This window comes from Solanum pennellii, chromosome 5 (assembly GCF_001406875.1).
Source record: "Solanum pennellii chromosome 5, SPENNV200".
Lineage (NCBI taxonomy): Eukaryota > Viridiplantae > Streptophyta > Magnoliopsida > Solanales > Solanaceae > Solanum > Solanum pennellii.
In genome coordinates, this window is record NC_028641.1 from 25810494 (window position 1) to 25825487 (window position 14994).

Consider the following 14994-nt stretch of genomic DNA (forward strand, 5'->3'; position numbering starts at 1 on the left):
CGATCGATTTACTTTCGCCTGTGTTCATTATTCTCATAGTCTATTGGCAAAAAATGTGAAGTTTCTCTCTTGGTACTGTTGGATTACCCCCTTTGAAGAAATGTGGTGAAAGCAGAATCTCGAAATTGATTTGAGGATTATGTTTCGCCCACCCCCCCTGTTGTTGTCCTTTGTAGCAGACTACATCGTTTCCATTGTTTCACTTTGCGATGAACATTGACTTGGTCACTTTAAGGGCATAACCAGCCTTAATGGAGTGCAACAGTCTGAATTGAGGCCTCGTTTTTTTATGTTTGTTTCGTTCATTTCGCTTAAAACCACTGCACAATATTGATATCCTTCAACAGCATCTGTTTTCTGTGCCTTTTCTTGTTTTTCTTTTCTTCATTTGGAGTTCTGAAAATGCTAGAAGTAGCTTTCTTCATGCCATCATTTCGTTTAAATTCAATTGTCGTGTTTTCCATTAGGTGAATATGTAAGTTTTTAGCATAGTATAATACATGTGTAAATGTGAATCCGTGGCTAAATACTCGGTGTCTTGCTCGTGGCAAAGTAACTTGGAAAATCTCTTTGCACATATGTTTCTTGGTTTGGTTTTTTTTATCATAAATTAAAGTTCGTAAAGCCTTCGATATGTATTTTGTTACGATTTCTATACTATCGTCATAGTCAATATTCAAAGAAGTAGATTTTTTTTTTAAAAAAAATGTGTCTGTTAGGATCCTTTACATGTTTAATTTACTTGAAGTTCTCTGCCAACTTAAATTGCTAAAACACTTATATAATTGTTCATGAATCATTAATACCTTTACGTCTAAGTTTGTTCATGTTTGGATGTTATTGCTTTTCCATCATTTTTTGACTAATTTGGTGGTATCTATTACCTTCCCGTGTCCAACCTGTCTATTTATTTACTTATTTTGGCTAAGATGTTAAGTTGTAATCTGTTTAGATGTATTTATTATTTTGGAATCGTTTAATCATCTTGAAATATGATCTATAGATATTATTTTCGAGTATTAATTTTTAACTTTGCTATTCATTGCATATAAAATCCGTTTGAGTTCTCTACGAACTCTTTCTCTTTGCACTTCGAGAGAGTCATGAAGACTCACATTTTCTTTCATCGAGGTCAAGCCCCGACACCGGCGAGAGGATCCGAAGTTTAAGGAATCTGAGGAAGTTGAAGAAAGCGGATTAGAACACCTTTTTTTTATTATTATTTTTTATTGTGTTGTATTTATTTCGGGCATAAGCCCTTGTCCCTTTTATTTCTCTTGTAATTATTTTTGTATGTTTAGACTAGGACAGGTGAAGTGGGGTCGAAACCCAAACGAGAAATGGGTTAAAGACCCAAAAAGCAGGTGGGTCCAAATTTCGATCAAGGCGGACAGAACCTGAAATTGGACCCAAAAATATCTCTCTCTCTCTCTCTCCCTCTTTACTATTCGTTTATGTGTTTGTTTGAATGCCGTTAGTTTAGGGTTAGAAAAACTCCAAACCTCGTCGAACGCCTTTCTATTTTATCGAACTTAAAACTAAAATTGAATCTTAAAACGATAGTATTTCAAATTCGTAAAGTTTGTCTAAATAAAACTTTAATAAGTTCAACTTCAAAATTCGCAAATCTTTGAAAAATAGTCAAGTTGTTAATCGCCGGAAAACCGTATTAAGCGGAGCGTCTTAGGTGCTTTCAACACCTTCCTAAGACGCTAATAAGAATCCCGAACCCTTAAAATGTTTTTCAAAACAATTTTTCTGTTTGAATTGTTGGAAAACAAGTTTTCTTAATTTTCCTTAAAAAATTAAGTGGCGACTCCTAAAAGTCGAAAATATCTTTAAAAAATAAACAAACTCTTTCCGAATATTTTTCGATAAAACAGAATGGCGACTCTGCTGGGGAGTATTTGGAGGATTCTAACCCTAAGATTAACTTATTTGACTATTTGCGATAACTGTTTACTTGCTTAGTTACTTTAGTTTCGAATTATTGCATTTCATAGCATAATTCCGCCAAACGGCAAGTAGTTTGCATTAGGAAACGGAAGTTACGCGGCTTACCGCGGCTTTCTTCAGATATACCCAAGAAATCATTTGGGAGTATCAAACAAATAGTCGGAATGCGGTCATCCGGCGTTGTTTGATAGCTCCACCCCGATATTTGTCCGACTCGGGTAACCGTCAATTTGAAAACAATTCTAGAAAGCCTAAGATAGAGCGAAACCAAAACCGAGTTAGGCATCAGCCTAGGACGGCTTAATACCCAAGGCGTATTAAGTCCATTTTAGTAGAAAAACTGCCAAAATCGCGTCTAAGGTCTTCGACCTCACGATGCATCATATTGTTTGACATTCGGATAAATGTATGTGTGAAAACCAACTTGGGGGGTAGGGAAAATCTAACGGGTTTCTGTTTTACAGATATGGACCGCTTCCCTAAATTTGATATGGTCGTCTCAGCGCCACCTCAGCTTACGATGTGGCACAACGATTTGGACGGGGATCATAGGCGAACCCTTAACAAGTATGTAGGTGCCTTAACCGAGCTGATCAACATGGATGGTTGGCCAGAACTAATTGAGGTGCATACGGGGTATTGGGACAGTCAGAAGACGGTCTTTCGTTTCGGAACAGCCAAAATTACCCCGACGCTAGAAGAGATAAGGGATTGCATAGACACCGTGGGCACTGGGATAGAGAGGAGAGCTCGAAAGCAAGAGGAAATTTTCATCCCCAACAAACCTTCCGTAGAAAATATCGCGGATTGGTTTGGACTAACAAAAGACTTCACTTATTGGTGTCAGGATTCCCACGCGATGTTCAGAGATCTCTATATTAGATTCGGACATGAAAGTTTCTACGCCGCGTACAATCGGGAGTTTAAGATCTACTACAGAGAGTGGAACGAGGTCCGTCCCCTAGCGTTTGCCGTGGCATTGTTGGGAACAATGGTCTTCCCGCACGATCCGAGTTTGAGCATCAACACCAGAGTCATAACGCTCGTCCACACGTTGTTCAAAGGATACGAAAATCAAGGAACAACAAAATACTACCCCGTAGCTCCAGTCATATTATCTGACATGTATCGGGCCTTGGGTAAGTGCAAAGAAGGACACCGATATTTCCAAGGGTGTAATCTGCTCCTCCAGTGGTGGATTCTCAGCCATTTGGCTAAGGGTGCTGGAACTCGAGAATTACACACCCTCGACAACAAGAACACTCTCAAGGACTTAAACGATTTACTATTCTGGGCAAACATGAATAATCGGAGAACAAGAGGGAGATGGGCCCAAATTTTCTCCGATTTGAGAGAAGAGGACCTCCAATGGATGCTCGACCGTTTCATATCCAAGGAAGTTGTCGTGGAGAGTCGCAGATGGGTCGTGCTCTCTCTACCAGGTATTCGGGGAATTCGCCATTACGCGCCATTCCGAGTCTTGCGATAATTCGGAAGAAAACAAACCGTGCCCAGAGAAGCGTACTATGGCGCTCATGTGTATGACATTGGAGATCACAGAGTGCATGACGCTTCGGAAATGCTCAGAGAATGGAAAAACGCCAAGCGCATGGGTAAAGACACTATCGCCTCTGACCGATTCAGCGCTGGATATGACGAAGGTTACAAAGAGTGGCTGAAGAAGGACATACAAAATATCTCCTTTCAGACTCCGCGTAGCTTTCACAGTGTGACGGACAGAGAAGCCAAAGTAGTGGCCGAATTGCGAGAGATAAAAGAAGAGGGCAAGGAGGTGTATGCCAAGTTCGTCGAGAATCAAGACGCGCTTGAGAGGGCGACTCGAGAGGTTGAAAGACTGAGGCAGGGGTATGATGAGTTTGACAACTGGATCCAGCAGAAAATCGAGAGGATGCAATACGAGAGTCTGGAAGACAAAGGGCGTCTGGGTGAAGGTTTTCTACTGATGCTGAGGTATATGTTTCAGCAGCACAAAATTCGGAAAGATGACGACGGAGCAGGATCATCCGGAGCAGCCTAGTTGACATCACCCCTGCGCGGGTTTTTACTTGTATTTACACTGCTTTAGCCCCTGCGTGGGCCTGATTTTGTTGCACTTTCGAATGGCCCCTACGTGGGTTTGTCTTTATGTCCATTTCCCTTTTTCGAACATTTTATCCATTATTAGATGTTATTTTGGGGGGAATCGTTTATTTGGTTTAAATTCACACGTACATCATTCAAATGCGCTAGGCCTACCCTTGGCACGAAAGGGTCCCCATGTATGTTTTAGGACGCGATATATATGTGTGTTTAAATGCTTACGTGTTATGTTGCTTTGAATGAGGATATCGTAAACCCACTCCAAGCCAGAAAATTCCAAAGAATATACGGAAGCCACTATCACAAATGTCCGACCAAGTTCCCAAGTCTCAAGTTTCTCACTCAAAGGCTATCTCCCATACCACAAATCCTAAATACCGCTCTATCGTCTCAGGAAAGGTGAATCACCGCTATGGACAAAGGCAAGAACGTCCGGACGGAGCTCACTGAAGAGGAGTTGCGAAGAAAAATCGAACGAGTCACTCGAGAAATTCAAAAGGTTAAGGAGGAAGGACTCAAAGTTGACATGACCACGGCAATCTACAAAGCTGTAGCCGTGACATTGGATGAAGATCTGGCGTCGCAGATAAAAAGAAAGAAAGAGGTTGAGAGGGAAACCGAAAGCTTAAGAAAAAGGTTGAACATGCTTCGTTTGAAGGTGCACGAAGGAAAGGCAAGAGAGGCAAAGATAGATATTGAGACTGCCGTACTGTTGGTCAGAAGTGCGTCACTCGATGAGGAATTGGCAGCCCGTAGCAACTTAAAGGGCGGAAAATACCTCGCCCGTGACCAGGGAGCAGATAACATTGGCCCCGACAATGAATTAATTGAGGAGGACGATGAGGAGGAAATCGTCTACAAGCCTCCAGTCCCGATTGTTTGAAAGGAAAGGAATGACGCAGCCACAGGACGAGAAATCGCCCAAAATGTTATCGTCATCTTCTAGGAATTTCAATGTTGTCTTTCAATTCCCTTGTAATCGCATTGAAAGAATGAATGAAAATATTTCATCCCCACTCGAACTACGTTGGGCCTGAATTCTCCTTGTGAGATACGTAGGCAGCCTTTCCCGGCCCGGCCCCTATCGCTACAAATTTTCACTCTCCTCCGCGTTACGAAGATATGAAGATAAGATTAACGGGCATCGAAAAGCGGCTGCAAGAAGACCGTAGCTCAACGTGATTCAGCCTTCCCGAGATAGCGTCAAACAAGCAAATTACTGTTTGTTTAAAAAATGTATTTCCATCCTCATTCGTGGATTAAAATATCCTCAAACAAAGCGGCTTGTGTGTTTATCTGCTTTCTGTGTGATGTTATGCATTTTGTACTCCGAATATGCGCTAACAGATTTGCCTTTGAGTTGTTTCACTTCTCAGGTACCTTTAACTGATCTGTGTCGATAAAAGCTGGCAGATCATCCCTACTTTACCAGATCGAAAGGTCCTACAGATTCCTTCCCCGGACCAAACTCAGACAGAGGAAACACAGCTATGGGAGACAATAATGATGAAGTTAGTCTCACAGATGTTGTGGTGGCTCAGCCCACCATGGCAGAACAAAATGAACTAATTGCTCAACTGATGCAACAGATAGCCGAGATGAGAGTCGAGATGCAGCGGAGGCAGGACACGCCTCCGCCCGGATTTGGACCTAGTTTTGTTGATGCGAGGCCTCCTATGTACTTCCCCTCGTCCAACTTGGGATCCAACTCAGAACCAGCCGTCAACACCCGTGCATAACCCGTCTGGGATAGATATAACAATCCAAAACCCGCAGTACGCTTCAGTATCCTATCAAACTCCCTCACCGCTTCCAAATAACCCTACTCAAATGCCACCACACCCCCAGAATACTCAAAAAGCCCCACCACCTAAGAATCCAAATCAAAATCCAACCGCCTTCAACCCCCAAGCACCGCATCCCCACTTAACCCAAAACACCAATCCTCAAAACTACCCACAAAACTACCAAATTGCACAAAACGTCTCGAGCCCTTCCATAGCTCCACCCCTCCGAAAAAGAATCACATTCCAAGTTCCCATTCCGGCCGAGCATGAGGTGCACGGTTCCGAGTTGGATCACTACGAGGAGCAGGAGAGAGAGTGGAAGGCAAGGGAAGAAGCAAAGATCGACATAAAGGAGGAGATTAAAAGGGCAATGAAAGAGTTGCAATGCTTTCAAGACATCGCAGGATTGAGCTACGCAGAATTATGTGTCCACCCAAACTTGAACCTTCCTGAAGGGTTCAAAATCCCGAAGTTTGATACCTTCGGAGGGGTAGGCAACCCCATGGCGCATTTGAGAGCGTACTGCGACCAACTCGTGGGAGTTGGCAAAGATGAGGCTTTACTAATGAGGTTGTTTAGCAGGAGTCTGTGCGGTGAGGCCCTGGAATGGTATACGTCACACGAAACCCGACACTAGCCCAGTTGGAGCGCGCTAGCTAAAGACTTCATCGATCGATTCACGTACAATGTCGAGATAGTCCCTGATCGATACTCCTTAGAGAAAAATGAAGCAGAAATCGATGGAAAGCTATCGAGAATTTGCCTACAGATGGAGAAAAGAAGCAGCGAGGGTGAGGCCTCCAATGACTGAAAAGGAAATTGTAGAAGTGTTTGTACGGGAGCAAGAGCCCGAATACTATGACAGAATCATTTTGTTAATCGGAGCCAAATTTGCCGAGATAGTCAAAGTTGGAGAGACTATCGAAGACGGCCTGAAGTCGGGGAAGATAGCCCGAGTATCCGCATCGCCTGGATCTTCTGGACTGATGAGGAAGAAGAGAGAGGAGATTGTCGTTGTTTCATACGGGGGAAGAAAAGTCCCCAGGAACTCGTCGCATCCTCAAGACCGCTCCAAGCCTCCACCAAAGTCTCACCAAGCCTATCGTCCACAATCCAATCATTCCGGCAACTACAATGATGCCCCCACTTATCCAGATGCCCAAATTTTGTCGTATCAAAATCCACCCCCAAATCTCCAAAATTTTCCCTCCATGTACCCAAATTACCCCCAATCTTATCAAATTCCTCCCCCTTACAAGAATATCGCTCCCAGCTGCGCTAAAGTACAGTCAAGCTATCGAGCACCTTCCCCCACATATTAAGTCCAAGCTCCAGCATATCAAAGCCCCCTCCCGAATTAACAAGCTCTAGTGCCAAATTACCAGACAAATCCCTACCCTAGAACCCAAGCTCCTCGCCCAAACGCTCGCAATTATCAACAAGTTCCTCCCCCTCAGCAAAGCGGGTATGATCCTTCTCGTCCCAAGTTCGAGAAGAGGCCTTCGAGAAACTTTACTGCGCTGGCTGAAAACCGAACCAAGCTGTTCGAAAGATTATCCGCGGCCGGATATATCCACCCTGTGGGGCCCAAGCCTGTGGATGTCAATTCTAAATTCTACAAACCGGAGCAGAGATGTGCTTATCATTCCAACAGCGTTGGACATGACACAGAAGACTGTATCAATCTTAAGCACAAGATCCAGGATCTGATCGACCAGGAAGTGGTCTCCCTCCAGCCTGCGGCGCCGAACGTCAATACGAATCTGTTGCCTAATCATGGGGGAGGAAACATTAATATGATAGAAACAGACGAAGATGAGTGTGAAACCAAGAGGATTACTCCTGTTGCGCAAGAAGACTTGGAAAAAGCTGTCGCTTCTTTAAGCGTCAGGGAAAAAGGAGAGTTCGTTATTCTGACACCTATGAAGGTTGTTGCCTTGGTGCCCTCAAAAACTCTCGCCAAACCCAAGTTTGTCATAGAAACGGCCGTGGCCCAAGGCATGACTAGGTCTGGAAGATGCTACACTCTTGATGAGCTTGCTCTCGGAGGACAAAAGAAAGACCATGCCAAGAGACCAATGAGTAAAGCAGAAGCCGAGGAGTTCTGGAGGAGGATGCAGCCTAAAGATTACTCCATTGTCAAACACTTTGAGAAGACTCCACCCAGATATTTGTGTGGGCCATACTGATGAGCTCCTGGTCCCACAGACAGGCTTTGATGAAAGCTCTGGATGACACGTATGTGACCTCAGGTACAAGCAGCGATAACGTAGCTGCCATGATTGATGAGGTCATTCGGGGATACCGCATCAGCTTCTGCGACGATGAATTGCCAGCCGAAGGGAGATCCCATAACAAAGCTCTACACGTCACTGTGATATGCCGCGGAAAGGTCGTCAATCGTGTTTTCGTAGACGATGGATATGGTTTGAACATATTCCCCTTGTCCACATTGAAACAGCTGAGGTTTGACCTCGGAAAATTTGAACAAAACCAGGTTACTGTAAGAGCGTTTGATGGTGTGCAAAGAGACACATTAGGGGCGGTAAACCTGACCCTCCAAATAGGCCCCGCGGAGTTCGACGCGAAGTTCCAAGTGTTGGTTATTGACACCAGCTATAACCTTCTTTTGGGAAGGCCTTTCATTCACATGGCTGGAGCCGTCCCCTCCACTCTTCATCAAATGATGAAGCTGGTATGGAAAAATGAGGAGCTAGTTGTTCACGGTGAAAGAAGCCACTCAGGCAAGCAGGCGCCTGTCTTTGACGAGACGCCGCAAGGTTCGGATTTTTACACGGTGGAGTTGGTAAATGCCACCGATGAGGATTTGGCCCCGCAGGCCCCCATGCCGGCCGTGTACAGAATGATCGTCACGGTAATGCTGCAGAATGGGTTCGAGCCAGGTTTCGGATTGGGATGAAATTCCCAAGGGATTATTGAACCTGTCCCAGTCCTTGCTAAAGGATCAAAATATGGTTTGGGGTACACCCCCACAGATGACGAGGTGAAGATAAAGAAGAAAAAGGATCAAGAGTTGGCTAAACCGATCCCGCATTTGTATCAATCCTTTCCAGTCCGTGAGTATGCTGAGCCTGAAGACTGCGGGGAAGGAATCTGTGACCTTTTCAAGGAGATCAATGCTATCATCGAGGAGGAGGTCGAGCCAGCTGGCATTCGTGATGCGGAACCAGGGGAGATGCTGCATAATTGGACTTCCACGCCAATCCTGATGTCCCGAACTCTTTGGTAGAAAAGAGTTATTTTATACATACTAAAATCGGTGGTTGTCCGGAAGAGGCCCGAGACCCACCATTTCTGCATTTTTCTTAATTGTTCGAATTTTGAATTTTCGTTGTGATGTTTAAAAAGGCGACATGGCACTGTGCCATGACCAAAGTTTGCATTTTGTTTTGAATGAAAGCCTCCTTATTTTAACTTCGTTTATTTAGTTGCGTGCATACTTTACTTTCCTAATTTTGTCTGTTTATGATTTCAGTAACGTAAGTTACAGACCTGCCATTGCCATGTCATGTCATGAGCTAAATGAGAAAAATGAGACAGATGACGACAAGGTTGACGACTCTGAAGAAGAAAATGGGGAACCAGATTATGTTGCAGAGGAATTTCGACAGTTCGAGAATCAGCATAAACCGAATCTAGAGGAGACAGAAATGGTGAATTTAGGAAATTCGGAATGTGTTAAAGAAGTTAAGATCAGCACCCACCTGAATGAAACTCAGAAGGAGAGCCTGGTTCATTTGCTTGCCGAATACAGTGATGTGTTTGTTTGGGAAGTCGGTGATATGCAGGGTTTGAGTACCGATGTCGTATCTCATAAGCTACCTATCAACCCAGGGTTCGAGCCGGTGAAACAAAAGACTCGAAAATTCAAGCCAGAACTGAGTTTGAAGATTAAAGAAGAAATCACCAAGCAAATAGAGTCGCGATTGGTGGAAGTGACGCAATATCCAACCTGGTTAGCCAATGTCGTCCCGGTCGCCAAGAAGGATGGGAAAATCAGGATTTGTGTTGATTATAGACACCTCAACAAGGCTAGTCCGAAGGATAATTTTCCGTTGCCGAATATCCATATTTTGATTGACAATTGTGCCAAACATGAGATGCAGTCATTTGTGGACTGTTACGCAGGTTATCACCAAATTTTGATGGATGAAGAAGACGCGGAAAAACGGCATTCATTACACCTTGGGGTGTATATCACTACAGGGTGATGCCGTTCGTCCTCAAGAACGCCGGTGCCACTTACATGAGAGCCATGACGACTATTTTCCATGACATGATCCATAAGGAAATTGAAGTGTACGTGGACGACGTCATAATCAAATCCCGCGAGAGTTCAGATCATTTGACACACTTGAGAAAATTCTTTGAGCGTTTGCATCGGTACAACTTGAAGCTAAATCCCGCCAAATGCGCTTTTGGAGTCCCAGCTGGGAAGTTGTTGGGGTTCATAGTCAGCAGAAGAGGCATTGAGCTTGAACCCTCAAAGATCAAAGCGATTCAAGAGTTACCTCCGCCGAAGTTGAGAAAAGAGGTGATGAGTTTCTTGGGTAGGTTAAACTATATCAGCCGGTTTATAGCACAATCAACAGTGGTATGTGAGCCTATTTTCAAGTTGTTGAAGAAAGATGCCCCGACTAAGCGGACTGAGGAGTGCCAAACCGCTTTCGACGCTATCAAGAGTTATTTGTCTAATCCACCAGTATTGGTTCCTCCGCGAGAAGGGAGTCCTTTGTTGCTATGCTTGTCTGTTTCGGATAGTGCCTTTGGATGTGTACTTGGTCAACACGACGAGACAGGAAAGAAGGAAAAGGCTATCTACTACATAAGCAAGAAATTTACTCCGTACGAGTCTCGGTACACTTTGCTGGAGAGAACATGCTGTGCTCTGACGTGGCTTGCCCAGAAATTGAGACACTACTTGTCTTCGTATACTACATATCTCATTTCTAGAATGGATCCATTAAAGTACATTTTCCAGAAAGCAATGCCGACTGGAAAGTTAGCTAAATGGCAAATGCTGTTGAGTGAGTTTGATATTGTGTATGTGACCCAGAAAGCAATAAAGGCACAAGCTTTGGCCGATCATCTTGCAGAAAATCCCGTGGATGAAGAATATGAACCACTTAAGACTTACTTTCACGATGAAGAAGTGTCATTTGTGGGCGAAGATATTTCTGAAACATACCCAGGTTGGAGATTATTCTTTGACGGAGCGGCGAATCACCAAGGTAAAGGTATTGGAGCAGTCTTAGTATCAGAATCTGGAGAGCACTATCCTATGGCAGCTAAACTACGATTCAATTGCACAAACAACATGGCTGAATACGAAGCTTGTATTCTCGGTTTGAAAATTGCCATTGACATAAATGTTTACGAGCTACTGGTTATTGGAGATTCAGACCTTTTGATTTATCAGGTTCAAGGCGAATGGGCTGTGAAGAACCCGAAAATTATACCTTACGTACAGTATGTGCAAAATCTGTGTAAAAGGTTTCGTAAGATCAAGTTCAGACATACTCCCAGAATACATAATGAATTAGCCGATGCTCTGGCCACCATCGCTTCGATGATCAAACACCCGGATACTGATTACATCGACCCGCTGGATATAGATTTGAAGGAACATCCAGTCCATTGTTCACACGTTGAATCAGAACCAGACGGTTTGCCTTGGTATGTTGATATAAAGAGGTACTTGGAGTCTGGGATATATCCAGAAGACGCTACATCTAATCAGAAGAAGTCGATACGTCGTATGGCTCTCAATTTTTTTTAAATGGAGAAGTCTTGTATAGGAGGACTCCTGATTTGGGTCTTTTAAGATGTGTGGATGCTGTTGAAGCTGTGAGGCTTATTGAACAGATACATGCTGGAGTTTGCGGTACACACATGAATGGGCTTACTTTGGCAAGAAAGGTTCTTCGAGCCGGTTATTTCTTGATGACTATGGAGAACGACTGTTGCAAATTCGTGTAAAAATGCCACAAATGTCAAGTGCACGGCGATTTGATACGGGTGCCACCTCACGAACTTAATGCCATGAGTTCGCCTTGGCCATTTGTAGCTTGGGGAATGGATGTCATCGGTCCTATAGAGTCGTCCGCTTCTAATGGACACAGATTCATTTTGGTTGCCATTGATTATTTCACTAAGTGGGTGGAAGCAGCCTCTTACAAGTCGGTAACCAAGAAAGTGGTGGCCGATTTTGTCCGCAACAATCTAATATGCAGATTTGGAGTTCCAGAATCCATCATTATTGATAACGGTGTAAATCTCAACAGTCATTTGATGAAAGAGATATGTGAACAATTTAAGATTATTCATTGAAAGTCAACTGCTTATCGCCCCCAAATGAACGGAGCTGTAGAGGCCGCCAACAAGAATATCAAAAAGACTTTGAGGAAAATGATTGACAAACAGCGAAGTTGGCATGAAATGTTGCCATACGCTTTACTGGGTTATCGAACAACGGTCAGGACATCAACTGGTGCCACTCCATACTTGCTAGTATATGGAACGGAGGCAGTCATACCTGTTGAAGTCGAGATACCGTCATTGAGGATCATCCAAGAAGCTGAATTAAGTAACGCCGAATGGGTTGATAAACGGATTGATCAACTGGCTTTGATTGATGAGAAGCGAATGGTCGCCGTTTGCCATGGCCAGTTGTATAGACAGAGAATGACTCGCGCTTTTCACAAAAGAGTAAGAGCCAGAAATTTTGAAGTTGGTCAGTTGGTTCTTAAGCGTATTTTTCCTCATCAAGACTAGTACAAAGGAAAGTTTGCGCCGAACTGGCAAGGTCCCTACATGGTTCGTAAAGTACTATCTGGAGGTGCTTTGGTCCTGTCAGAGATGGATGGCGCTGTATGGCCCAAACCTATCAACTCAGATGCTGTCAAGAGATACTATGCGTAAAGTTTCATCTTTGCATTTTTCTATTATTTACTTGTAATTTCTCTGTTTGCTTGTATTTATTCAATTTGAATTATTATCCCTCTTGTAATGAACTGCGTCTGACCTGAATTCTCGAAAACGAGATACGTAGGCGGCCTATGTCGGCTTCGGTCACCCCATTTATCCCCTTTAATTATTTCTTTGTATCTGAACTACGTTCGACCTGAATTCTCGAGAATGGGATACGTACGCAGCCTTTGTCGGCCTCGGTCTGTTTCGTTGTAAATTTTAATCTTTTAGGGGAACTACGTTTGACCTGATTCCTGCCTCAACGGGATACGTAGGCGCCACAAGGGTTCGGTCATATCTCCAGTGAGTTCTATCCCCTTTACGATAGAACAGGGACAAAATTTTTGAGAGGGACTCAAAAATTCTCCAGAAGAAGCCTTCTCTTCAGCAAGTCAAACTAAAGACATTTCGAGATCTGCAACTGGGACAGAATTTTTGAGAAGATCTCAAAAATCTCGCGATCTGTTCAGTTACAATGGAAAGATAAACAAGACGGTACACTGGGACAGAAATTTTGAAAATAGCCTCAAAATTTCGTTATAATCTTCCCTACAAGTCCGGAGGGACTTTGAAACCCATCAGCGAATGATCAGATAGACCTTTCGGGTGTCAGATTCAAAGGAGCTCGTTAAGCCTGATATGACATGACTTGGCAGTGACTTTTTCAACATACTATTCCTTAAAGATTTTTTTTTATTTCTCTTAAAATTTCCCTTTTATGTTTCATTTGTTTTGGCATAAGATATCTTTCCGTATCTATCAAGAGTCGGGAAATCGGGAAATCAACCGGAGATATCAAAACAAGGAGCAAACAACTGAAGGAACCGACACAGATCAGTATGTTTTAAAACTGACAATTTTTCTGTGGATGCAGGTTTATAATTTTACTTCGAAATCGGCCAAGTTCTCCCGACGAATGAGTATGGAGAGCCCCCAAAGAGGAGAGAACTATCTCCAAAACCAGTGATTTTACTGGGAACCAGAGGCAGTTCATATCGTTTGTGTCAGAATGCTTGGGAACGTGGTCTGTTTATTTCAAGCCATTCCCAACAATGTGAAATTTACAAAAGGTGTCTGGCCAGAGTCCAAAAGTGAATCAAACGGGACTCTCAACGAAGATCTCACGATTTCCGTAAAGGACACTACTTGCATTGCGTTATCAAAGCAAGATAATTATTGTCAATCAAGACAATGCATTGCCCAGAAAGGATAGTTATGTTATTATTATTTTATTATTATCGATCAAGGCGATATATTATTTGGAGATCGTCTTACCGTTACCATCAGCACAGACGATATAAATATTCATGCATCGTGGAGAATCATGCGTTGCCGAAAAATCATGCATCGCGGAAGTCGTATACTGCTGAAAATTCATGCATCGCGGAAGTCATGCATCGCGGAAGTCATGCATCGCGGAAGTCATACACTGAAGAATCATGCATCGCGGAAATCATGCACTGAAGAATCATGCATCGCAGAAATCATGCATCGCGGAAGTCATACACTGAAGAATCATGCATAGCGAAAATCATGCATCGCGGAAAACCATGCATCGCGGGAAGTCATGCATCGCAAAAATTATGCATTGCGAGTTAACAATTATGTGCGACGAGAAGATTTCATGCCTCGTCAAAATTTATACATCGCGAGAAGATTTCATACCTCGCTGAAATTTAGACATCGCGAGAAGAATTTATACCTCGCTGGAATTTGTGCATCACGAGAGAAATCCATGCCTCGTTGAAAATCATGCACCGCGGAAAAGTCATGCATCGCGGAAAATCATGCATTGCGAGTCAACAATTATGTGCGACGAGAAGATTTCATGCCTCGTCAAAATTTATGCATTACGAGAAGATTCCATGCCTCGTTGAAATTTGCACATCGCGAGAAGATTTCATGCCTCGCTGAAAGTTATGCATTGCGAGAAGATTTCATACCTCGCAGGAATTTACGTATCACGGGAAGATATTCATGCCCCGCAAGAGGACATACACGGATAAAGAAAGGGAAATTGTGTATCCCAAGAGCAATATTTATCCATCGGCCTCAACTGCATTCTGTTATTTTTGATAAAAGCAAATATCAAGAAGAGCATCGAAGATGACGACAAAAGAAACATCAATATCGCATCGGCATTTATTTATTTATTTCGACA

The 14994-nt window shown here is 43.4% G+C and overlaps 1 protein-coding gene across 1 annotated transcript; it reads left to right on the forward strand.

The window, feature by feature from the left end:
• Positions 1-2422: 2422 nt before the first annotated feature.
• On the forward strand, positions 2423-3445 carry LOC107019388. The gene has a single exon (XM_015219902.1). The coding sequence runs from the start codon at positions 2423-2425 to the stop codon at positions 3443-3445; it is 1023 nt and encodes a 340-aa protein (XP_015075388.1).
• The last annotated feature ends 11549 nt before the right edge of the window (positions 3446-14994 follow it).

What these genes read in the sequence shown, in the direction of transcription:
- LOC107019388 (XM_015219902.1), top strand. Translation starts at nt 2,423, where the DNA reads ATGGACCGCTTCCCTAAATTTGATATGGTCGTCTCAGCGCCACCTCAG.